Source organism: Notamacropus eugenii, chromosome 1, assembly GCF_028372415.1.
Source record: "Notamacropus eugenii isolate mMacEug1 chromosome 1, mMacEug1.pri_v2, whole genome shotgun sequence".
Classification (NCBI taxonomy): Eukaryota; Metazoa; Chordata; class Mammalia; order Diprotodontia; family Macropodidae; genus Notamacropus; species Notamacropus eugenii.
Window position 1 is genome coordinate 726,422,781 of NC_092872.1, and position 25,577 is coordinate 726,448,357.

A 25,577-nucleotide genomic window follows, 5' to 3' on the forward strand; every position below is an offset into this window, starting at 1 on the left:
TAACTTAATCTCTTCTAGCCTCAGTTTCCTCATCTGTAAAATGGAGACAGTAATATGTTCCTCATAATAATAATAGTTTTCTCATAATGGTTTCCTTATCTTAAAATAGATGATAATAATGGCACCTATTTCCCAGAATTGTTGTGAAGATAATTGTTGTAAAGAATCTTGCAAACCTTACAACGCTATGTGAATATGAGCTGCTATTATTACCCAGAGAAGCTTATCAAATCACACAAGTTGAGAGGTTCAGATTTCCAAGTGCAGTTCCAAAATCTCTGTCAATGTGCCCAAGCCATCAAGAGCAGGCGAATCCAGAGTCCTCAAGAATTATTAAGTTGTCACATTCAAGAAACAGCTCATTCCTTTCTGGTGATATAGGGGTGAGGCTGGCTCAGCAGCAAGGTTGGATACTGAGAACCTGCCCCCAAAAAAGCTGCATTCTTGGGGTGGGGCTCAAAAGCACAGAGAGAGATGCCCAACTGAAGGGTTTAGACAGGGATCATAGAGCACATCTAGTCAGCCAGGCTCCCAAAAGCCTCCAAGAGCCCAAGGCTAACTCAGACTTCCTAAGGGCTCTGGAGATGATGCAAAGGAACACATTGTTCCCAAACCACAAGCTCTGAAGTTCCGATGTCCCCAAAGGAAGGGAGAAAATCACATTTGGGGTGTGGGAGCAAATGTGATAGTAACTTATAAATGAAGGTGAAATTAAAACAGCTAATTGGGAGCTGTCCCTTGTGGTGAAGTGAGAGGGGTTGGCATAGGCAGTGGTTTGGCCATGGGTTAGTGTGGAGGAGGAGACAGGAGCAAGGGTGTGCACATCCCCCTCACATTGACCTAAATCTCCAGGCCCTGGAGATAGAGGCAGTGGGCAGGAAAGGGCATCCTATTATCATCCCCCAAGACACTGAGTCCTGAAAGGAGAAGCATTTCCAGGCTATCTATGATGCCCCATCTGGCAGCAGGCTGAGGACAGAGTTACTCAGTAGATTGCTGCCATCTCCCCCAGCCTGTCCCCTCTGCCCCTCTCCCAAACTTAGCAGTTCCTTTTTCTTGGGCCAAGGAGGCAGGGGCCATGTACAACCAATAGCTGCTTTTGATACCTCCTACAGGCTTAGTCCAAATAAACAAGCCCCCTACTAACACCCTTCACCACCATCATAAACAAACACCACACAGTTTGACCCAAAGACCAGCCCAACCCAGTACTCTCAAGTCTGATAATTCCAGATGGTTCAGACTAGTCCTGGTGGTTTCCCTAATACAGGCTCAGGTCTCTGTAAAGATCCAGTTTAAGTATTTTTCATGTCAGTTTTGGCTTCCCAGGAACATATATCCCATGGGTAATGTTCATATAGAAGTCACTGCCCCTTGTAACATTATGTCACATATTTTCAAGGAACTGATTAATATAAGGTATTTTATAGGCAGGGGTGTGGTGGTAAATGTTTAACAACCAGTTCTCCAGAAAAAGAAATGTGTGTACAACACTCTTTTAAGTTTAACCTACATTAACATTTTCTTAATCACTTTCTTAAGTCAAAATAATCAACACAGCAATAAATCAAGCCCTGATGTATAGCATTTGTCTATTTTGCAAGGTGTAAATACTCACACTGAAAATTTAAGTTATCTGGAGTGGTTTCAGCTGGTTCTAGGACAATCCTGGTTATGTGGAATTAGTTTCAGCCTCCTCTCACACCCTAAGGTTGCTCTAAGTCTGCCCTCCTCATCCTAGTCACTTACTAAATCAGAACAGCCCTCCCTAGATTCCACTCCTTTGCTTGAGTGGTCTCCCCCTTTTGGCATGGAAGTTCTTTGAGGACAGAGGCTGATTTTGTCCTTGTTTTTTTTATCCTGGGTGCTTAGCAAAGCTCCTGGTACATGGAAGATGCCTAAATGGTTTTTTATTCATTCGTTCATTCACATGCATTCTTGACTCTCATATATGTTAAAAGATACGTCTCAAATACTTGGGCTTCCAAGCCCTTCCAATTCCTTAGGCCTCCCTCTAGCAGACTAGCTACCCCACCTTTGTACCCCTTGCCCTCCACCCTGGATACTGAGTGGAAACTGCAGCAGAAGGCCTTCTTAAAAAGAAGCTCCGGACTTTAAGGGTAGGTGGGAATATCCAGGTCAAGTTGATGCAGAGGACTTGAAAAGGAAAACTGAGGCTAAGCCCCAAATGCCTGATCCCTGGGAATCCTGGGGCAGGAAGAATGATGGGAAAGGTTAGGGCCAAAACGGAGCAGACACCCAATGTGCCAAGGCAGAAAAAGGGACCCAAAAGGCCAGGAGGGGCCAGAAAGGAAACCCCTGTCCTCCAGCAAAGGGCTACAAATCTCAAGGTTTCAAGGAACAAGAGATAACAAAGGTTTAGACCGTCCCGAGATGCTGACTTGAGGAAGCCAGCCCACTTTGTCCTAGATGAGAACAGTGTAAGATGTCTCCTTCTCCTAATCAGTTGCTGAGGCTGAAGATTCTCTAGCTCCTTAATATTTCTTACTTCTTTCCCTTCTGTCAACAACCTAGCCCAGGTTCTTGTCAAGATTACAGAAACAGGATCCTAACTGGTTTCCTCTTCTAGAGCCAATACCTACCCACCCCTCCCCCCATCCCTGACACTAAAATTCATTTTTCTTAACTTGTTTTGTAAACCTGAAAATGACAAGCACATATATTAAATAAATATATTAGAAAAAGAATAAGGCAGAGGATTGTATAACTGTGAAGTTGTCTTACATAGAATCTGGGACTTTTAAAAAAGGCTTAATGTTAAGAGAGGCAACCATGTAGTGGATAGAGCTGGCTTCAGAGCTCTAAAGACCTGGGTTCAGGCACCACCTCAGACACATGGGGGCTGTAGCACCCTCTCAGTACTCAGAGATGGTACTGACCTGGAGTGGCAGGAGTTCCCTATATCTATGAAACCACAAATCCAGTCCCTGTTCTCATACATGTAGCTAGATTACATACATGGGGCAGCTAGGTAGTCCAATGGTTAGAACATCTGCCCTGATAAGGAGGACCTAAGTTCAAATCTGGCCTCAGACACTTCCTAGCTGTGTGACCCTGGGCAAGCCACTTCACCCTGTTTGTCTCAGTTTCCTCATCTATAAAGTGAGCTGAAGAAAGAAATGGCAAACTACTCCAGTACCTTGGCTAAGAAAACCCCAAATAGGACATGACTGAAACAACTCAATAACATTAAATTTAACAAGGTGGTAACAGAATGGGTTTTTATTCAATGCCCCCTAAGAACTTTTTTTTGTTTTCTTCCATGTACTTTTAAAAATGTATTCTATTGGTATTTTCTCCTCTACAATTCATTTTTCAAATTGCAACCATATTAACTTTCCTCATGCAGAAATATCATTTTGTTGCTGCCAAATTTAAATTTAAAGCTCTTTAGCTTTGTGTTCAAGGCCCTCCTCAATCTGGACTCTCTTCTAATTTAAAACTACTTCAAATAATTGCCCCCTCTCCTTATCTCCAAGCTAAGCTTGATCCTCATTTCCCTCCCAGTGGTTCTTAGCCTTCCCCCAAGGAATACCTGGAATGCGCCTGTACCAATCTGTCTCTCCTACTGAGATCCTACTCACCTACTCAAGATCCATTTCAATTGCCAACTCCTCTATGAAATCTTCCGTGACCTTATTTCTTTTCTCCATCAAACCTTGGTTCTGACTTTGTGCTTTTCTGATATGCTTATGATCATAGACTCATAGATCTAGAAGTGACCTTAGAAGCCATCAAGTCTAATCCCCTCATTTTATAGATGAGGAAACTGAAAGTGTCTGAGGCAGGAAATGAGCCCTGCTTTTGATTATCCTTTTCTGCTGAGAATTCCTATCTCCCCTTCTACATTTTAAGTAGGGCCAAAGGGAATATTGATTATAGCTTATGAATCTTATACTTGCCACGTTCTCCCCAGCACATAACAGCAGCTATGAGTACAACAGGCATATAATAAAAGTTTATTGAATGGATAGTCCCTTAGAAAACCTCTGCCAAGATAAAGGAAACAGTACCAGGAAAACCTAACGCCTAGAACAAAGAAAATGGGAAGTACAACTACCACAAAACCACCAGAACCTACTGTTTTACAGGCTATTTTTCCCTGGCAAAAACAATGCACAGTTTGACTGATACCCCTTACATCACTATGATGGAAACTGAATTTTGATACCAGGGATTATATCTCCTAAATGGCACAGGTGTCCTCAAGGATAGTTAGAAGAACCTGAGGGCTGCATCTCCTTGTTATGTGAAGCTAGAAAAGACAACTTACCCAGAACCACAGAATCTCATTGATGGAAGGGACTTTGGAGGCCAATGACACCCAGTCCACACTGTATAACTATCCTCTGTATATCATCCCCAGCAAGAATTCACGTGACCCCTCCTCAAAGATCTCAGGTGAGGAGGAACTCACCAAACCTCAGGCAGCTGTCCCCACTTTGGACAGCTCCACTGGCCAAGCCCAATCTGGTCTCTTTGTGACTTTCACCATTGTTATTAATACCGCTGTCTTCTATGGAGAACCAGTCCAATGTCTGCTACAATAGTTGAGTCAAACTCTTGACAAGTATTCACCAAGTCCTATCCTTTGAGCAAGGTGAGGTTCTCGTTGAATTTACATGTTGAACTTATGGGGAGGCTACCCAATTTTCCTCTAGCCTTTAGCTATGAAAGATGCCAAGTGCAGACACGATATCAGAGGAAGGGAGCTTGATGGTCATCTGGATCAATCCAAATTAGAACCAGGAACCCTCTCTATAACATCCCCCACAAGTGGTCACCTAACCTTTGCTTGAAGATTCCAGTGAGGCATAGCCCTCCCAACACAACCCATCCAACTTTGGGTAATTTGTAGGAAGTTTTTCCTGACTTCAAACCTCTATTTGCCTCTGAAATGTCCACTCCTATTTTTGCCCTCTGGGGCAAAGCAGAACCATTCTGATCCCCTTGCCACAAGTTATGAGAAGACAGTTACAGGTCTCAAGTCTTCTCTGTCCAGAAAGAAATACCTATTTTTCCTAACTCACTCCATTGAAGAGCCTGGTCTCAGAAAGTTCAAGGCTGTAAATCACAGGTGTGGCATGAACATCCAGATGGCTTGGTTTTCCTTCCCCAGGTATTAGACACATTGTGGAAAGAATCCTAATGTACAGCTCAGCAAAAGACCTGGCTTTGAGCATCTGCTTCACCACCTGATAGCTGTGACTAATAGACAAGGCACAGTAACAGGTCTGTCTCCTCATCTGAAAAATGAGGGTGATATTAACACTCCCTACCTCCGAGAGCTGTCAAAAAAAAAAAAGTTATGTCATGTCAGCAGGAAAAGAAACTTACAGTGTAAAAAATAATGAGTCCAGGTACTAGGACACAACCAAAAACCCAATTACAGGAACAAAACCAGGCCCAAGTAACTGGAGATAACTGTTCACAGTTGGGCCTTGAAGATCTATTAAAATAACAAGACTACCTAATATATTAGATGCCCAAGTTCTAAAGGGATGATGTATAGGGCAAGAACAAAAAAATCCATCTGACAAAACCAAAGGTCAAGAACTTCAAGGAAAATAATGAAAAAAAGGAAGAATGACTAGATCTCAAACTACTTAAAAGCAGCCATCATAAAAATGATTTCTTATTAGTCTGCCACTAACATGGAGGAGATCGAGGCCACAGTAAACTTTGAAGTGAGACAGTTAATAGATGAGGTCTCCAGGTGCTACAGACACTGTGCTGGTGGCATTGAGCCCTGAACATGACAGGGTCAGTCTCCTGGAGGAGCCCCATAAACACTAAAGAGTTTGGCCTAAATACTCCAGTGGGAAAAATCACCTGGATGAAAAAGGTCTGTTGCCCAGAACATGACACACACCAAAGGGGACAGGGCCTTCTTAGCCTACCACAGGCAGAGGGGGAATGTTTGGCGTGATTATTCATGTATTGTGATAACAAGAGAATTCACCAGGCTTCTGCTCCATCCCAGGTCAGTGTCCTGCACTCCACCCCTTACTCTCCCCAGCTTCCTTCAGGGCTCTGTTCAAACCTCATCATTTCAGGAGGTATCTGCCGTTCTCTAGGCTGATGATGCTTTCCTGTTCAGATTTCCCTTCTTTCCCTGACCTACATCTGGCATATACCAGGTTACTTACATGTTTTCCCCCTTATTAAAACATATACTCCTTGAGAAGGGAATCTTCCTAGCACTTAGCACATAAAGGCTTGACGAGCCAGAGCCCTTCCCAGATGGAACACACTTCCTCCGGCCTTGGTGAGCTCCTCCTCCCCAGAAGTCCAAATGGGAGGTCAGACACCCAATGGCTAGAAAGGAAATTCAGGCCACAAGAGGGAAGATTTGAGTTCTAGGACTATATGATTCAGTCCAGAGACATGTAGTGTAGGTGAAGTCAGAGCTGAGGTGTTTCAATTCAGTGTAAGGGGACATACACTGCTACTATAAATAAACCTAAGAAAATCTGAGAATGTTATTTCTTGTATTAGATAGCAAGCTCCCTCGATGAACTTCTAAAATGATTCAGTTGTTTGAGGGGTGATGACCATGTTGATGGCTTCGGTTTCCTCTCTATAAATCGAGTGTGTTGGGACACTTGTGCTCTCTCAGGGCCCCTCCCCTTTGGAAGAACCCTGGTCAGTCTGTTGGTGAGGGTGGGCCCTCCTGGGACCTGGGAGGCAGTGCAAGGGGAGACCGTCTGGGCTCTGACAAGAGCCAGCCGAGTGACCACGAGCACATCTGCAGCCTCTCTGTGCCTCAGTTTCCTCATCTAAGAATCGAGGAGAACAATATGCTGCCTGCTTTTCCCAAAGTATCTTGTAAGCTCTAAGGTGCTGGCTCTTTGGGTCCAAGGCAGGGCCCCAAGGCCAGCCCTCTATTCACTCAGCCACACTGCCTCCCCCAGGCATTTGTTTTCCACCGCAGCCATGAGAGGGCTGGGGTCAGCAACAGAACAGTGACCACCTGAACAAGAGGAAAGAGAAGGAAGTGTCAGGGACGAATCTGGCTTAAGAACAGCACGTGTTTAATCTGCTTCAGAACACAAACTATCAAAAAGGGAAAGGTGGTTCTCACAGGGGAGCAAGCTCAGGAAAGCTCACCAGCCCCTTCTGGGCAGTAAGTGTGCAAGGAACAACTACCTCTTTTTCTCAGGTACTTCAGGTAAGTGGCCTAAGAAATAAATTACATCTGTAAGAGATTGCCAGTCTGCTCAGAGGCTGAGCGGGAGTGGAAGACAGAATCACAAAGGAGTCTGAAAGGGGACAGACATCAGGAAAGCAGGGCCCCTGGGCCTCCTCCAAAGCCAGCCCATCCTCCAGCCACATCCTCAGTGGCCCCTCACGCCCCCTGCTGGTTGGTCTCGTCACTGTCTCGTCTCTTCCATATCTGCAGAAGATAGAACACATGGGATTCCAAATTCAGTGTCTGCCCCATTTGCATACCCCAACCTCCCTTCCATCCCACTTTCTTCTCCTCCCAGTCCCTCGTTTCTCACTTCCCATTCCAAACTCCCTTGAGTCTTGGGCTACAAAGGAAGCAACCAAACAACAAGAAAAGAAGGCTCCTTCGTTCCTCCCCCCAGTGCAGTTGACCCTCCATCTGTTCATCACTATGTTCTCAAGTCTCCCTCTAGAGCCCTTGGAGCCTGGGCCATTTCCCACCTCAATTGCTCCCTCCCCTTCCTGTCTCTGGCTGGTGAGCTCTCTCCTCTTTTTCTCTATTCATCTCATCTGGGGGCATCATTCACATGCCCTATCTCCCATTTCTCCTCTCCAGATATCTGGTCCAGCCTCCTGTCCTTCCACTCTGGCTCTGTTTCGTCACACTAATAAAACAGCTCCCCGGCAAGTGACTCATATCATCTTCCAACCAGAAGTCCCCCTCCCCGCACTTTACACTGCTGCTCCCACCCCCTACACTTCCTGAACCTTTAAGCTCCCTTGGCTCCTTCACTAACCCACTCCTCAGCTCAGAGCTAACCCTGGGCCCTCTGCTGTCCTCCCTCAACACTCAGAGCTTCCTCCATCCCATCAAGGCTATACATCCTCCTCCACTCCAATCCTCATTCTAATCAGGCTGAAGTCTCTCCAGGTTCTCTCCAAATGGGCCAATCCACTGTACACTGAAACTCTCACTCAAATCTCAAAAAACTCCATAACTTAAGGACCTAATTTTTCAACCACCCTTTCCTTCACACTCTTACTTTACCAAAATCCTGAATCTCCTTTGAGTACACAATAAACCCCACAAAGCTCCCCACGGCTTTCCATGCCCTCTCCCACGACTGCTCCCAGACTGTTCCCCCATAGCTCTCTGCTGATAAGCTTTTCTCTCTCTCAATCAATGCCCTACGCTGATGCTGCACCAAGGACACACTGGGTCATCAAAGGCTACTCCGGTGGGGACTGAGTCCACTTCAACTCCCCAGACATCCACCGGAGAGCTCTCTTTGCCAAAAAGAGAGCAGTTACTATGCTCCCCACCTGCCTTAGAGATCACTTCCACTTCAAAAGACCAAAGAACTAACAAGGGGAAAGTTTATTCTGAATCTTACAAGGAAAACCTGGTCACCAGGACAGCACTGTTGAGAGCCCTGAGGAATGACCATTGCAACCTAGTGCTAGAGACAGAGGGAAGGAAATCCAGGCACAGTCTGACAAACACTCCCTAGATTTGGGAGAAGCAGATTTCAAAGGGCTCAGAGAAAATACAGGTAGGACCCTATGGAGTAAAATGCTTCAGGAAGAGTCAGCCCAGGGGAGAAGAAGAATGCTAAAGAATGAAATTCTTTCTCTTCTGTTTTGAAGAAACAAAAGGAAGCAATTCCAAAGAAGATGGAAAATATTTTTTGAAGAGCTTGATGTGGATGCACAGGGCACTCTTTACCCAACTTAAGATTCAAGGAGATGTATAGAGGATAAAAGCAAAGTTAGGTAACAGAGAAAGAATATAAGCAAATGGAATGGTCCTGGAAAGGCAGAGTCTGGAAACAAAGGCTCAAAATGGGTAGAGTTGGAGGGGAAGCAAAGAACAACCAAAGTAGGCTTTTAAAAGTTATACTGGAAAAAAGGAGGATCAAAGAAGAAGGATCTTTTTTCTGGGAGGGGGAAGGAGACAACGATAGCAGCCTTCAGAAGGAAGGGGGCTGATTTCTCAGGAATGAAAGCTGACCTCTGCACTGGAAACGAAGGAACGAAACAACTAGCAGAAAGCTAATTCCCAAGCTAAGTAAGCAGGGGTAACAAAGCCCCCAGCCGCCCCCGCAGACACCACCAGGACTGGCAGCTGGGATTGGCAGCCAGTCAGTGACATCTGCAAGATCACGGAGAAGGACTGGAGGAAGGGAAATGCTTTCAGATAAGCAAGAGAACAAATCTGCAAACCACAGGCTCCTGAACCTGACAGATTCCTGGGAAAAGAGACGGTGGAGAAGCAAGGACCACACAAGGGCTGGTGTGGCTTCACCAAGGGGAAGTTATCTCCCTTTTCTAATAAAATTACTAAAGCAGTGGAAGGCTGCCGCTTCCGCAGGACTGAGCAAAGCTTTGGATCAAGTGCCACCCCTTCTTCTGGAGGAGATGGCGAGATCTGGAGGGGCATCCCAGAGACCCATTCTTGGCTTGGTGCAATTTAGTTTTTATCTAAGAACTGGATAAAGTCACAGATGGAATGGTGAGCTAAGAAAACTGGATGATGGTCAGGATTCAGCACTGTCCTAAATTCTCAAGATGACGACTCCTTCTTCTTCCAGGGATAAATGTAAAGCACTGGGCACAAAAACTCAACTTGAAAAGTGCAAGAGGAAGAAGGGATGGTTAGACGGGAATTGTTTGGGCATTTTAAAGGGCTGCAGACACCCTGTTGGTCAGCGAGGAGATGAAAGCTTAGAAGGCTCCAGGAATCTGGAGATGCACATGAAGTCATAGCCACGTCCTAGAACAGGGAAGTGGGGGCCCCTCTGCCCCATCCAGACTGCTAGCTGTGGTCAATTGTGGATACCAAAATTTAAGGACACCAGGGTAAGGTAGAGAGGGCCAAGAGGAGGGTAGCCAGGATGGAGAAGAGCCTTGAGTCCATGGCATATGAGGGGCAGGTGAAACAGCAGGAGGAGAGAAGGGGGAGCATCATGACAGGTGGCTCCAAGGAGCTGAAGAACTGACATGGGAGGAGGAATCAGATTTGTTCTGGTTGGCCCCCAAGGGCAGAAACAGGAACAGAGAGAGAGGGAGAGAAAAGGAGGAAAGGTGATATAAAGAAGCCAGTTTCCATTCCTCCTCAGGGAAGAGGTGTATGACCACTAGCCAACTGCTTGCAGCCCCTTCCCAATTCTCACACACTTGTATTATGTGAAGCTCAGACAGGTCCAGTACCACAGAGGAGTTGTTTGAAGGACAACCCAGATGACTAGTTGTATGAGTGACTGCTTGAGAACCAGCCCAGCTGAGGAGGCTGGTTACCAGGCTGGCCCCAGGTGATCCCTACTCCCTAATGCATACAGAAATACCACTGACCCTTCAATGGCCGGCCTAAGCCCCACACTACATTCTCTAACTATCTCCAACCATCAAGGATTGATTTCCCGCCTCCTTTAATGCCCATAGCAACATTCTGCATTACTCAACGCTAATACAGAACGTCTCTGCCTGTCTGTGAAGGCTCCGCACATGGAGGGTTCCTAAGAACTGGCAGAGCGTCTGGACCTCCCCTAAGTCTTCTCTGTCATTACACTCTAAATTCTGTGAGGGTACAGAGGGTGTCACAGACGTCTCCCACACCCCTTCGGATTGCCAGCACAGGCGCTGGCTGACTGATCCTGAGGTTCTTTTATTCACGAAGGATCCCAACCACTGACTCAGGCAAAGCAGACAATTATACACTACTTGTTTCTACAAAGCATGGAGCAAAGATGCAGTCTTGTCTCTAGGTTGCTCCACATTTAAACCATTCTTGGGGACTACTCAGTATGAGATGTTGTTGGACTTTTCTGCAGCCACCCTACCTGTATGTAGGCCTCTGAAAGTGTGATCATCTGAGGGAGGATGTCAGTGACCTGGAGATCCTGCAGTTCATACCACTTGCCTGTTCCCTGAGAGGGGGAAAAAAAGCAAAATGTCATGTTCATCAACCCCTTGAAACTGAAAGGGTGCAGCAATCACAGAGCCAGGAACAAAGCTCGAAGGCAAAGGCTTTAACAAAAAGCCAGGCTCCAGAGAAAATAAAAAAGAACTCCCCAAGCAGAAGTCAAACGTGCACAGCCATTAAAGGGAGATTGCCATTTGGTAGATCCCTGCCAGGTAAAAGGGCTTTGGGGCACAGCCAGGCAAGTATTCTTAATTGAGCCCCTCCCTCTGTTGCTCCAGAAATCCAGTCATATACATCAAGCCAATGTGGGTCAACCCAGAGAGGAGATGCTCCCGATCTCGCCACCTCTGAATTACCAGACACATTTCTGCCATACTCAGCTGATGTCAACCTGTGTCACGGCTGACCGATGTGTGGAGGGAAAGGCCGAAAGTGCACAGAATGCCGCCTCATTCCAGCGAACAGAGTGAAGGACAGAGAAGGGCCACCGTCCTCACTTGTTCTCAGCAGCAGCAGTAAGACTAAGGCCACAGGCCTCTGGGCACTACCCAGAACCAGGTCTGTTTCTACTGGAGAAACACATCAGCACTGCCTGGGTTAACACAGGCTGAGAAACCTGTGAGGTCTAGGCCTGGGAAGGTATCCTGGCCTCAGTCCTAGGCTAACTAAAAATGGAGCTCATGGCAGATCACAGGCTTCAGGGACCTCCCCAACTCTGCTAGGCCACTAGTCCCCTCCCCACCAGGCAGTTCTGCACTCACATGGTGAAGCACGTGAATCCGGTAGGAGCCTTCAGTGGGTTTCCCATCATGCACGATGTTGGCAATGAGGTCATAGGTGGTGTTCTTGTGCACAGCCTGTACTTCCTCAGAGAGATACTCCCTCAGGTCCACATTCCTGAAGCCAGAAACAGCATTGAACACACACTATTAACAAAATCCAGACAAGGAAACCACTAGCCTCCCTGTGGGTTAATGGGAAGTCCTCCGGCCAGCCAGGGTGGAGCTGCAGAAAACTGCCCAAGAACACTCATTGATGCTGGCTGCTTTTTATGCTCTGAGTCTTCACTCTAGCAGAGTATCCCCCCACACACACACTAGGGCACACCATTTACCACAATAACCTAGAAATGAACCTGTGATCTAAATATCCAAGGCAAATCCTAAAACAAGTAAGAAGACAACCAGATGAAGCACTTTTCACAGCTCCCAGTTAGGGGAAGAACTCAACTGAAAACGGAATAAAAACATTTACAAAAGAGTAAGTCAAGTCAAGAAGCATTTCTTAAGCACTGACTCTGTGCCAGACACAGTACAACAACCATGGACAAACCAGAAAGAGACAAGAAAAGCTGGAGATAACTAACCGAGGGAGGGCCCTGCCATTCATGGGGATCGAGACAGGCTTCTGGTCAAAGTGGTGATCTGAGGGAAGCCAGGGACATCAGCAGACAGACACAAGAGAACCCCAGGCATGGAGGATGGCCAGTGAAAATGCAAAGTCAGGAGACGGAGGGTCCCTGGGTCCCAGCATACTTGCAGAAAGGGAGTTACATGGAGGGCAGCTAGGTGTCGCCATGGTGCACAGGCCACTGGACTTGGAATCAGGAAGAGTTCAAAATTAGCATGAGATACTTCCTAGCAGACCCTGGGCAAGTCACTTCACTCTGATTGCCTCAGTTTCCTCATCTGTAAAATAAGCTGGAGAAGGAAATGGCAAACCACTCCAGTATCTCTGCCAAGAAACTCCAAATGGGGCCACCAAGAGTCAGAAACAACTGAAATGACTGAACCACAAACGTATAAGAAAACTGTAACAGCAGGAAGGGGCCAGGTCATGAAGGGCTTTGAACGCCAAACAGAGGATCTTATATTAAGACAGGAAACCACCGGAGTTTCCCTGATGTCATAGTCCTCTTTGACAACGAAGGACAAACACAACACGACAACTGAACAAGAAGGTGGCATGGTCAGACCTGGCATCTGATGGCTGAGTGGAGAAGAGGCTTGTGGCAGGCAGCCCCAGCAGCAGCCACGCAATGACGTGGCTCGCAACGGTGGTGGAAGTGTCAGGGAAGGAGGCACATTGGAGAGATCCTGGGAAGGTGGAGTGGACAGGATCGGCAGCAGCGTGGCCATGAGGCAAAGGGGGAGCCAGGGCAGTTGGGAGGATGGGTCTACAGGACCCGTGCAGCTGCAGATGGCACAATGTAGAGGAGCAGAGATGAGGGCTGGACTGGATGTAAGGGAGGATATCTGCGTCTGTAGAAGCTGACGAGATCACTGAGAGGAATGGCACAGAGAGAGCACAGAAGCCAGGATGGAGATGTGGGGGATGCCCACAGCTGAAAAACTCATACAAGAACAAAATCAATGCAGCTAGAAGAAGGGAGGCAGCCAACTGGGGAATAACTGTTGGTATCAAGTATCTTTGATAAGGGTCTGACATCCAAGGTATGCAGGGAACTAACAAATCTGTAAGACCAAAGGCCATTCTTCAAGGAATAAATGATGCTGTTGCTGATAAAAATAACAATAAATAGCTAGCATTTACATGCCACCTACTTTGTGCCAGGTACCGTGCTACACACCTTACAAATATCTCATTTGATCCTCACAACAACCGTGGGAAGTAGGTGTGTTATTAACCTATTTTACAGACTAGGAAACTGAGACAAACGGGATAAATGACTTGCCCAAGATCATACAGTTAGTGTTTGAGGCTAGATTTGAACTCAGGTCTTCCTGACTTTAAGCCCAGCACTGTATCCACTGGGCTAACTACCTAACTGCCTCTTAAAAATATATAAAAGCTATAAGCAGGCAGTTCTCAAAAAAAATGAGTCAAACTATTAATAACCATACATAAAACCACTCCAAAAAACTAATAAGAGAAATATACACCAAAACTACTCTTGATGTTTTGTCCCAAATGATGCGCACTGGCAACAAGAACAAAAGACAGAGTTAATGTTGCAAAGACAGGCACACTGATCCACTACTGGAAGAACTACACAGGGGCCTAACCATTTCGACAGTTGTGACAATGACTAAGATGGGACCCCAAGATCCCACTAGCAGGCATACATGCCTCCAGACCAATGATAAAAAGAAAAGTCTCTTCTACAACAAATATTTAGAGCAGCACTTTTTTGTAACAGCAAAGAACCAAAACAAAGGCGAGGCCCAGCAAATAAGGAACAGTAGCTGATGAGAATCAGAGGCCTGGTTTATTGTGCTGTAAGAAATGAACATAAAAACTGCAGAGAAGCATGGGAGACTTACATGAACTGAACCAGGAAAGCAACGTGTACAATGTCTCTAATGTAAAGAACAACCCAAACATAGGGCCAAAAAGGCAACACCCAAGTCTGGCCCCAAAGGAGAGCCAGGAGATAGATGCCCCTGTACTGTGTACAATGCTGGACTTGGCTGATGGATGACTTTTGTTGAACTGAGTTTTTGGGTTTATTTTTAAAAACTCCTTGTTATAAGGGACAAAGAAGAAATATACTGGAAAATTTGAACAATGTTAAAAAAAATCAGCTTCTTTAAATTTAAAAAAAAGGTGATTAAGTAAATAAAAGTTTGGTCACACTGGAAATTGTTGGGCAAGTGACCTGTCAGGTACTAAAGGAGCTGACATAAGGAATAATCCAAGTCTTAAGAACAGCTGCTAAGGCACACCTGAACAAGCCCAGGGCAAATGCCAAGGAGTCCAGTTCTTTAGACCTAGGGGCTTCAAAGTCCTCACGGACCAGTCAAGGAGACAAAGAGGAAACGGGAAACATCGATCTGATGTCTTATAGCTCTATTTTGTCTGAGAAGAGAGAAAGGACACGGGCCTTCATCATCATACTGCTAAGAGAACAAGCCAAGACAAAGAAGGATCACTAATTGGTTAAAGAAAAACTCAAGCCCTAAGCTCTTTCAGGGCAAAGCTGTGAAGCCTGAATAGAGCAGACTTTAGTCAGATTTGTCATAAATATGCTGAAGCTTGCAATGGTTTGAAAAAGCTCTGAGAGCAAACTTCTTAAAAATAAAGAGGAGGGAAAATATTAATTAGGTCCAGATTGCTACTGAAAAACCAAAAATCTGGTTAATTTATGACTGTTTGGTACAAAAAGTCACTTCCTAGTTGTGCTTCTCAAGAACTAGTTAAACATTACTGGTGCTGTTAGTCTCAGTTGATGGGTAAACAATTTTCTTGGCTGTGTACGTGTATGGGGGAGGCGGGGGAGGGGGAGGGATACAGTTAGAAAAGAAAGTAATGTAAAAATCCAAGATATCAAAAAAACTTAAATTTTTTTTAAAAGGAAAAGCTGAACTGTATCTAAAGTTTCATGTTTTGAAGGGAATAAGTTGACTGTTCAAATGTCCAAGGATATCCTGTTGCTAAAAGGCAATTCTGCTTAGGTCCCAGCCCTATGAATTGCATGCACGGGCAAAGCAAGCAGGATTGAGCAGACAATGTGGTGAGTTGGGGACCATGTTATGGATCTGCCTGAGAAGGTAAGAGACACAGCAGAGCCCGGTGACCATCCTCTGAGGGACTTCTCCATTTGTGAGCCTGCTCTTTGCTCCTCCACTTAGCTGGCAATATAAGCAGCGTGCTCCCTGGCTCCTCTTCGAATGCCACAACAAACACACCCCAAACTCCAATAAATGCAAAGGGGTTTGGGGAGACACCCCCTCCAGCCACAGCCTCCAGCCTGCGCCTTTTGGTCCAGCACTCCTGCCCATTTCTCTCTATTTAGTCCCTCAGGCAGCCATCTTCTCATTACGTCATCCCACTCTGCAAATGACACAGCTCAGGTCCAGGCTAATGGAGTAATCAAACTGTTCACCTGGAGGCAGCCCAGCGTGCATTAGGATCTCAGTCTAACCCTTTCCACTGTGCCAGGCAATTAGAGTGTCCCAAAAGCCTTAGTGTGGTTTCAAGTTTTGAGAGTTTAAGACTTTGGGGATGCTTTGTATCGTCGATCGAAAGAGAGGAAACAGATTAAAGACAGATATAGGCAGCAGTCAACAAGAAAGGCAGTGAGGCCAACCCTTTCTCAGGCCTATAAAAAGGAAAAAAAGAAAACAGAAGAACTTGCCCATCTGAAAAAAGATTAGTACCTTTAATAAAATTGCATCACAGAGGCCATTATATCTGCCAAAAAGCTATATATTTACTGATCAAAATCTAACTATTTAGAAGCAGAAAGAGGGGGAAAGGGGAGGAGGGGTGCCTGCGAGGAGAATAGAGAAGAGAACACTGTGGTTCCCTTCCTCAAACAGCAACCAGAATGTTTTCTCATTTTTCTTGAGACAATTTGGCAATGGGAAGTTTTAAAATAAGGAAATGAATGATGGTGTCTTGTGTCAAATGAGATCCTATCTGTAAAGTGCTTAAGCACACAGTAGGCACTATATGAATGCTGATTCCTTTCCCTTTTCCCTTTGTTGTGCTATTGCTGGGAAGACCTAATCCTGGTGGTTCCAAACTAAGTTCAGAATAGAAAATTGCATGCAGATCAAAGATGGCAGCTCCCTGGGCCAGTCTCCTAACCCTGCTTCTCTCTTCCTTAGATCACAGGTGGAACAACCCAACATGCTCAGAGAACATAAAATGGCAAGAATTCAAGTGAACGACACTAAAATGAGTTCTACTAGGCTACACTCCTCCACTGTACCCAGTTCATCATGATGATTTTTTCCATGGTCCATCCACATCTCTGTAATAATACACTGTCATACAACAGTGTTCTAATGACTGACTACCTGGAGCATTTATTAAGCTCTTACTATACAGGAGCTCACTCCAACACCTCACAGAGATAGCCAGAGAAGTTCAATCATCTTAGAATGAGGCAGAGAGAAACTCTCCAGCCAATCCAACCAGAAAGGTGGGAACCAAAATTTGTGACAAAACCACCAGCCTACAAAGCTCCAAGGGGGCCCTGCACTTCTAGCCCCTTAATTCAACATCAAAAGTCCTCTTCTCTTGTCCTAACTCCTCCAAGCCAAGGTATGCTCTCCTTTGACCATCCCAAATGCTGTCAGGGCATCTTTTACTCTCTTAATCATGAAAATTCACCATTTGAATGCAGAATCTGCTGGAATATAGATTAAACAATTAAAAGTCAATTCCCATCCAAATATTAACTAAGAACATCTATAGTTTCCAGTCCTCTTGAAGGGAAGGGAGAAGGGGAAGAACAGAGAAGATGTAAAGAACTGTTACCCACGTGATGGGGAAGTTGACAATGGTCGGGTTCTTCTCCACAAAGAAGTTGTTCTTGGTGAACCTTTTAATACAAAAGATAAGATACGGGGGCAGCTTGGTGAGCTGGAAGCGTTTCAGAAAGTTCTCCTTGTACGTCTTGTATTCCTGAGGAGAGGAGAGAGATTGAGCTCATGAGTGAAGAACTCTAGAAAAGGGGGGCAGATCCGAGCAAGAAACACACAGTAAACAGAGGGGATCGCAGAGTTGGAGCACAAAGGATTCTTAAGGCCATCTAAGTACAAGTCCCATCACTTTACAGATGAGGAAACTCTTCAACTGCTCCAACAGAAATGCAGGGTTCAGATTATGCTAAATAATAATTTCTTTACTTTGGCCAGAAGACAGTGTTTAATTCTGAATAGATTTAAAACAGACCCTGACAAGCCAAGGGAAAGTAAACAGGCTGGTGACAGTCTCAAAACTACATCAACATGAAAAACAGCTGAAGGAATCAGCTATGTCAAGCTTGGAGAAGAGAAAACCCAGGAGAGACCCTCTTGGAAGCCCATCATGGGAAAGAGAAACTCCTGTGCTGTTCCTCAGGGAAACACTAAAATCTAGGGGTGGAAATTACTAGGAAGCAGATTTTAATTCAATATGAGGATGAACTTTCTAACCATTCTCATATCCAAGAATGAAATAAACAAACAGTGAGCTCCCTGGAAATATTCCAGCAGAGTCTTGCATTATTAGGCAGAAGGTTGGACGAGATGAGTGGTAAGGGTCTCTCAAAGCTCAGCTGCTACCATTCTGAAGTGGGATGAAGCCAGTCCACCCACCTTTAGCAAACTGGCTAAAATAAACACAAGGGCACCATAAGCACACTTAGAAGCAGCACAAGGGCAAGATCAGACTGAGCACCAAAGTGCTGAGGAAGCCAGAGGAGCCCAATTCAGAGAGCAAAGAAGCTTCTCTCCCGGGGTCCAGTTCTGAGGAGGCTACTGACAGGCATGGCCCAGCAAAGAGGCAGGGACAGGCCTCTCCAGGTGGGGGAGGGCACACAGGTGGCACATGACAGAAACAATAAAAAGGGCCGTGGATGAAGCCAGGACCACCTCCCTCCATCTCTCTGACCTGCTCTGCCCTTCTGCTACACTAAGGAAAGTACATCAAACATTACCTAGATGATGAAACAAGTTAAGCATCCTCAAGAATTACTATAAATCATTAATGTGTGTTGGCACTGTGTAACGGGGAGCCACACAGGCAACACTGTAAATGGTAACCTGAGCTGGTCCTACGGAAGTCTGTAGGCTAGCAGACTAGCTGTCAGCTAGCTGGAGAGGAAACAGAGGCAAAACAAAGAGGGGTTAAAGGCCATACATAAAAATAGAAATTCATGGTTTCAGGTAGAAATCCTCCTTTTCTGTCCTACTTTGTGCTTGGAAAATGGTCCATTTGTTCAGAACAAAAACACACAGAGTCAAGTAAAGTAAGATAAAATCCCCATATTTTTGGTTATACATGTACAATCATAATAAACATTCCTACATTAGTCATGTTGTGAAAGAAGAATCAAAACAAAAAGGGAAAATCAGAAGAAAGTAAAACAAAAATTAAAAAAAGTGAAAATATTCTGCTTTGATTTGCATTCAGACTCCACAGCTCTTTCTCTGGATATGAGCAGCATTTTCCATCATGAGTCTTTTGGAATTGTCTTCGATTATTGCACTGCTTGCTGTTACTGTGTGCAACGTTCTCCTGGTTCTGCCCACTTCACCCAGCCATCAGTTCATGGAAGACTTTCTAGGTCAAAATCCCAATGTTAAAGAATAAAAGGGCAGACAGGACACAATGGAAGAAGAATGCCATGGCCCCAAGATGAATCGTTAACTGGGGGTGGGCAGGTCAAGGACTCCACTGCAGTGGTGTAGGGTAACAAAGGGCCTCTTTCCTTTTCTGAACAAGGCAGAACCAGAGCCAGATGGAGCCTCAGAGTAAATCCATTCCACACATGCCTAAGCCAGAATGCCCAAGACAAAATGGAGACAAGGGTCCAGCCAGCACCCTGGATGTCCACTTGCACCTTTGGACAACCCTGGTTTAAAATTCTATCCTGACGTCCGGCCTCTACACCAGCCTGCACAGCTCCTATCCACTGCTCTCACATCTGCCCATGAAGGTCACAGACCCGGCCATCTGAGCACATTCTCTAGGCTAACCCTCTCCAGTTCCTTCAGCCCCATGCACATAGCACAGTCTCCCATCCACCCAGGACTGAACAGAACATGCCATGTACAGTGTGACCAGGGCCAAGGTCACAGTGATGCTCACAGCTGCCCCTTCATTGGTGACCCCACACTGACACCCCACATCTTATCCACACAAGCTTCTATCTAGCTTGGTCTCTTTCTTGCGGTACTTACATAGCTGATGTTTTTTCAGCCTTAAAAAGGAGTTTATATTTATTCCTATTCAATTTAATTTTACTAGATTCTAGTCATCATCTAGCTTGTCAAGATCTTTTGGGATTGCACATCTGCTCTCAGACATACTGGGGGGTTACCTCCCAGTTCTGCATCACTTGGAAATCTGACAATTAATGAATGGTATTAAGAGTATACTATGACTATGTACCAGGTACTGCACTAAACCCTTGGCACACAAGTACAAGCATGCTGGGCAGTTCCTGCCTGCATGGAGTTAACATTCTGATGCAGAAAGACAACCATAAAGGGAAACTAGAAAATGGGAAGGTGGGGAAGGGAGCAACATGGTTTTAAAAAAGGGCCAGGAAGTGTCATAGTGGCCTAGTTCCAAGGAGGATAAAGTCAAAGCTCACCTGGAGGTCCTCAGAGTTCCCAGGTCACCTTCACTTTCATCCAAATGACTGATGAAGGCCCAGGGCCAAGGACAGACCTCCAGGTGCTGAATCTGAATCTACCTCCAGGTTCACAATGAAGCACGAATGACTACTTGGGGCCAGTTCTTCGACCAGCTCTGAATCTACATAACTATCATTATCACCTAGCCAACATTTCACCACTGTGCCCATGAGAACCACATGAGAACTGTAAGAAAGCTTGCTAAGATCTAGGGGGACAAGAGCCGCCACAATCCCCAGATTTACTGGCTCTACTAACACCAGGGAAATGAAATGAAGTCAATCCAGGGCAAGGGGAGGGAATCTGGGGCCCTGAAGCCACATATGGCCCCCTAGCTCCTCAAGTGCGGCCCTTTGATGGAATCCAAACTTCACAGAAAACAAAACCCTCAATAAAAGGATTTAAAGGGCCGTACTTGAGGAACTAGAGGGCCACATGTGGTCTAGAGGATGCAGATGCCCCACCCCTGGGTGCCCTGTTCTTGAAGGCACGACAGCTCTCAGCCTTCCCTGCTTCCCTTTCTAAATGCTCAAAAATCATTTCTTTCATCATACATTCCAGAATTTTGCTAGGAGAGATTAAGCTCACTTAGCTATAGCCAGAAAAATCCACCAAAATGCTAATCTACCATTTGTTGATGGATGGCAAGAGCACACCAGAAGGGAAAAGCAATTAAGCTGCCCCCAAATGAGGGTTCCAAGCAGATGGCCCCACCTGGGCTGTTGCTACAGCCTGGCTCCCACAAGAACTGAGAGAATGAAGACCTGAATCCCATACTTCACAATCATGGCACCATGTAAATACACTGCCTCAGACACAGAGGAGGAATTACAAGAGGCCCTCCAGAGGGCTCAAAGGGTCACCTTTTCAGTGATGCCATTGAACTTGGCCAAGATGTTGAAGAGCGGCACCTGGGGGATGATGAGCTGCTCCTTTTCATCCTTGTAAAGTGGAGCAGTGGGAAGGTCCAAGGTCAGGTACATAAAGGTAGATTCAACCATCGTCTCCTGGTACTCATCATTGTGGAGTAACTGCTCTTTCTCTTCTGCTGGCTAGGAAGGAATGAGATAGAACAAGTGGGAGCCCAACAGAAGTCCAGAAACAAATCCCTCAAGGATGGGTAGGGCCTTGGCAAGAAGACAAGGTCCCAAAAAACTATTCTTCTCTCACCAAGTGTACTCCAGCTTGACTCAGAAATAACTGATGAAACCTTGTCTGGTGCCACAGTTCCAAAAACATTTGAACTATCTGCCTCACAGTGTTCCTAGGAGGAAAGCACTCTATAACTGAGAGTTGTTGCTACAATTATCTAGGGTGGCTTTGTTTATCTAACAGAAGAAAAACAATACTCTAACCCAGAAATCATACTGAAACATACAAACCCCAGTGGTGGACCCCACAAAAAGCTCTTTCTAATCAGCATAGCAATGCAATTCACTAAATCCCCTCAACATCAGGCTGAGATCGTCAGAACATACAGATCAGCCAACATGTTTGGACTATAATCAGGCATAAAACACAACAGCCAAGTTCAACCAACTTACCAGATCTGGGTGTGGCAGTTTCTTGGTAAAGATTCTCATGGACCCCTGGAAAACATCTGTCACAATAGCTGCATAAATGAATAGCAAAATACAGATTAAATGAGGCAGGAGAAAGCATTTCCAAATACTTCAAACTTCCACTTCTTAAACTGATTTTGGGAACAAACTCTATTTCTTCCAAAAACTTAGGACAAAAAGTTGTGACTGTAATTACATGAAAGCAATAATGAAAATATGCAACATTCAAAGCAAATTTCCATAACTACATGTTCCAAGCAAGGAAATGTCCACACTGCACCGAACTCAAAAGAAAGATTACAGAAATAGAATGCAATGGCTACGACAGCTTAAGTGAAAAGGTCACTAAAAGGAAGCTACATTCTGGGTTACTGGAAAACCAACCAGTGATGGGCCTGAGACCCCTCTCTTCCAATGTCAAGGGACTACCAGGACAGAAGACACAACGCTTATCAGGTGTTTTTGCTTAATTGTTTTTCCTTTGCTACAAGGAAAGGTTCACTCTGCAAGATTGTAGGAAACAGCTTTTCCAGAAATGATGGAGATGTAAAGTCATCAATAAAATGCTTTTGTTTTTAAGAAAGAAGGCAACAGATCCATTCCAGCCCATACTAAATGCTTCACCTGGCTAGTGCGGCACACAGGGCTTTCAGAGACCTTGGGGAATGAAGCCAAGGCCCCTGATAAAAGGCTCAAGGGGTCTTGTGGAAACAGTGCTATCGAGTCACTTTCTCTGTGACCTCAGACAAGTTTGGCCTCTTCGGGTCTCAAAATCCTCATGTGTCCACTACAGCTGAAGACAGTAGGTGTTTGTGAAGGTGCTTTCAAAGAGGACGGAAAGCCACCATCACGCTGAGATCCTGAAGCTGGACATTCCATTCCAAGGTTTCCAAGTGAGGAAGACTTATTTTCATTAGCACTTGTGAAAAGTGTCCCTTTCTTGGCTACCTACACTGCATGTCACATAAGCGTCAACTGTTAACATGGAGAAAACAACATTCTCAAATGTAACACTAATGTCAGCATCACTTCCTCAAATAAAAATAAAGAAAACAGCAGGAATCAATTTTTTGACTGTTCTTACTGGTCAGTAGTAACTAGTCAGTAGTTCAATTTTGATTTACTCCAGCAATGATGTTTCTTTTACAAAGTGAAATGCACCAGCTCACCAACATTATTTCTTTATTTCTGGAGCTTTGAAATGTGCCTTCCACAAACAGTATGGCAGAAACTAGGCACAGACCAACATGTTATACCCTATACCAAGATAAAATCAAAATAGGTACACAATTTAGATATAAAGGCTGATACTATAAGCAAGGAATAGTTTATCTGTCAGATCTATGGAAAAGGGAAGACTTCATGGCCAAACAAGAGATGGAGAACATTATGAAATGCAAAATGGATAATTTTGATTACATTAAATTGAAAAGATTTTGCACAAAGCCAATGCAACCAAGATTAGAAGGGAAGCAGAAAACTGGGAAACAATTTTTACAGCCAGTGACTTTGAAATGCCTCATTTATAAAATATATAGAGAATTGAGTCAAATTTATAAGAATACAAGTAATTCCCCAATTGATAAATGATCAAAAAATAAGAACAGGCCGTTTCCAGAGGAAGAAATTCAAGGTATCCATAGTCATATGAAAAAATGCTCTAAATTACTATTGATTAGGGAGAAGCAAATCAAAACAACCCTAAGGTACCACCCCATACCTATCGATTGGCTAACGTGACAAAACAAGAAAATGATAAGTGTTGGAGAAGATGTGTGAAAACTGGAACACTAATTCACTATTGGTGGGAGCTGTGAACTGATCCAACCATTCTGGAGAGCAATTTGGAACTATGCCCAAAGAACTATAAAACTATGCATACCCTTTGACCCAGCAATACCACTTCTAGGTCTGCATCTCCAAGAGATCATGAAAATGGGAAAAGGACCCACATACATAAAACTATAGCAGCTCTTTTTGTAGTGACAAAGAACTGGAAATTGAGGGGATGCCCATCAAGTCAGGAATGGCTGAGCAAGTTGTAGTAAATGAATCTAATGAAATGCTATTGTGCCATAAGAAATGATGAGCAGGTAGAGTTCAGGAAAATCTGGAAAGACTATATGAACTGATGCTGAGTGAAATGAGCAGAACCAGGAGAACACTGTACACAGTAACAGCCACAGTGTGCGAGGACTGACTTTGATAGACTTAGCTCTTCTCAGTAATGCAAGGATTGAAGACAACTCCAAAAGTCTCCCAATGAAAAATGCTATATACATCTAGAGAAAAGAACTTTGGAGTCTGAATGCAGATGGAAGAATACTATTTGTTCTCTTGTTCTTTCTTTGTTTTGTTTCTTCTGGTTCCCCCCATTAGTCCTAATTCTTCTTTACATCATGACTAATGTGAAAATGTTTAGTATGAATGTATAGGTAGAGCCTATATCAGATTGCATGCCATCTTAAGGAAGTGAATGCTGAAAACTAAAAATAGATGAATTACTAAAAAAAAAAAAAAAAAGAAATGTGCCTTCCACCCCCCAAATCAGATTCTATTACAATGAGATTTGAAGCCTCAACATAAACTTCTGAGTGGGAAGAGGCCTTAAAGACAGTCTAGTTCAAAGTGAAATGACTAGGCCAAAGCAAGGTGTCAGCAGATAGGCATGGAGCCCCAGTGCTCTCCTTACAGGCTGGTGCCTTCTCTCCCCTACACCTCATGGCCCTCTTGGGTTACAAAGCCAGAATTAACCCTAGAAATCAGACAAAGCACTGGGGGTCCAGCACCAGAGCTTTGAGAGCCCCCACACATGTCAATTTCAACTCCACTTGACATATCCATGAGAATAGGACCTCATTCTGAAAGCCAGCAGCCCAGCCAGGGAAGATGGGCCTAAGCTCACAGTCCTGGAAGCCAACACAACAAAAGGGAAGCTCTTTTCACCAAGACTGCAACTTACTCTTCTTTTTCTTCTTTGTCCCCCCCAAAGCTGAGTGCAAAGCATTCAGGAACCAGGAAAGAAAGTCTACCCCGTCACCTGCAAGGAAAGAAGTGGAAAAGGTCAAGTCTTAAGAGAAACCCAGACTGAAAGCACAACCAACATCTTCCTCAAAATACAAGTCAGCCAGTACCTGGTAATTAACCAACTTACACATTCAGGTCTGTTAGGTGTTACAGAGGAGTGAGATGTACATTGATTCAAAGTACGCACTGATCAATTCAGAGATTTAAAGGTACAAGGGACTTTGGAGCTCAAGTAGTTCAAACTTCTCACTTAACAGATAAGATCACAGATGAGAGACAGGGACCAGGTTATCAAACTGTCCAAGACCCCCCAGATCTCCTGACTCCCCGACCCAAAGCTCTCCCCTGGAAGGGGAGGGCAGTAATAGACCTGGGCCTACCTGTTGAGAAGGAAAAAAATACCATGGCCCAATCCTGGGCTGAAATATCCTGTACTCTCACCTAATATTTTTTTAATGTACAGAATTACAGAAATAAAGACAGAACTAAATAATAGGGGAAGTGATAATTATTTATGAGTAAACCAAGCTAATATAATAAAAATAACAATACCTAAATTAATTTATTAAATGCCATACTAAGCTACCAAAGAATTATAAAACTAGAAAAAGTAAAAATGAAATTAATCAAAAGGAACAAAAGAACAAGAAATTCAAAGGAAACAAGGAGGGTTAGAAAGTGGGAAAGAAGGGGTCCTAGCAGTACTATATTTCAGAGTGGTAATCATCAAAAAAAACGGGTACTCTTTAAAAAATAGAAATGTTGATGAGTGGAAGAGAT

The 25,577-nt window shown here is 44.6% G+C and overlaps 1 protein-coding gene across 2 annotated transcripts in view; it reads right to left on the reverse strand.

The window, feature by feature from the left end:
• Window positions 1-7,038: 7,038 nt before the first annotated feature.
• USP39 (ubiquitin specific peptidase 39) overlaps window positions 7,039-25,577 on the reverse strand; it is a 35,026-nt gene continuing 16,487 nt past the window's right edge. The window contains exons 7-13 of one of the 2 annotated variants that reach the window (XM_072636962.1): window positions 24,733-24,810; window positions 21,753-21,820; window positions 21,120-21,260; window positions 17,346-17,488; window positions 11,875-12,010; window positions 11,031-11,117; window positions 7,039-7,417 (exon numbers count right to left, since the gene is read on the reverse strand). In XM_072636962.1, the coding sequence (XP_072493063.1) occupies window positions 7,370-7,417; window positions 11,031-11,117; window positions 11,875-12,010; window positions 17,346-17,488; window positions 21,120-21,260; window positions 21,753-21,820; window positions 24,733-24,810 (701 nt within the window). In that variant the 3' untranslated portion in view covers window positions 7,039-7,369. Of the gene's footprint in view, window positions 7,418-11,030; window positions 11,118-11,874; window positions 12,011-17,345; window positions 17,489-21,071; window positions 21,261-21,752; window positions 21,821-24,732; window positions 24,811-25,577 lie in introns of both variants that reach the window. The other variant, XM_072636961.1, reaches the window with a different exon arrangement.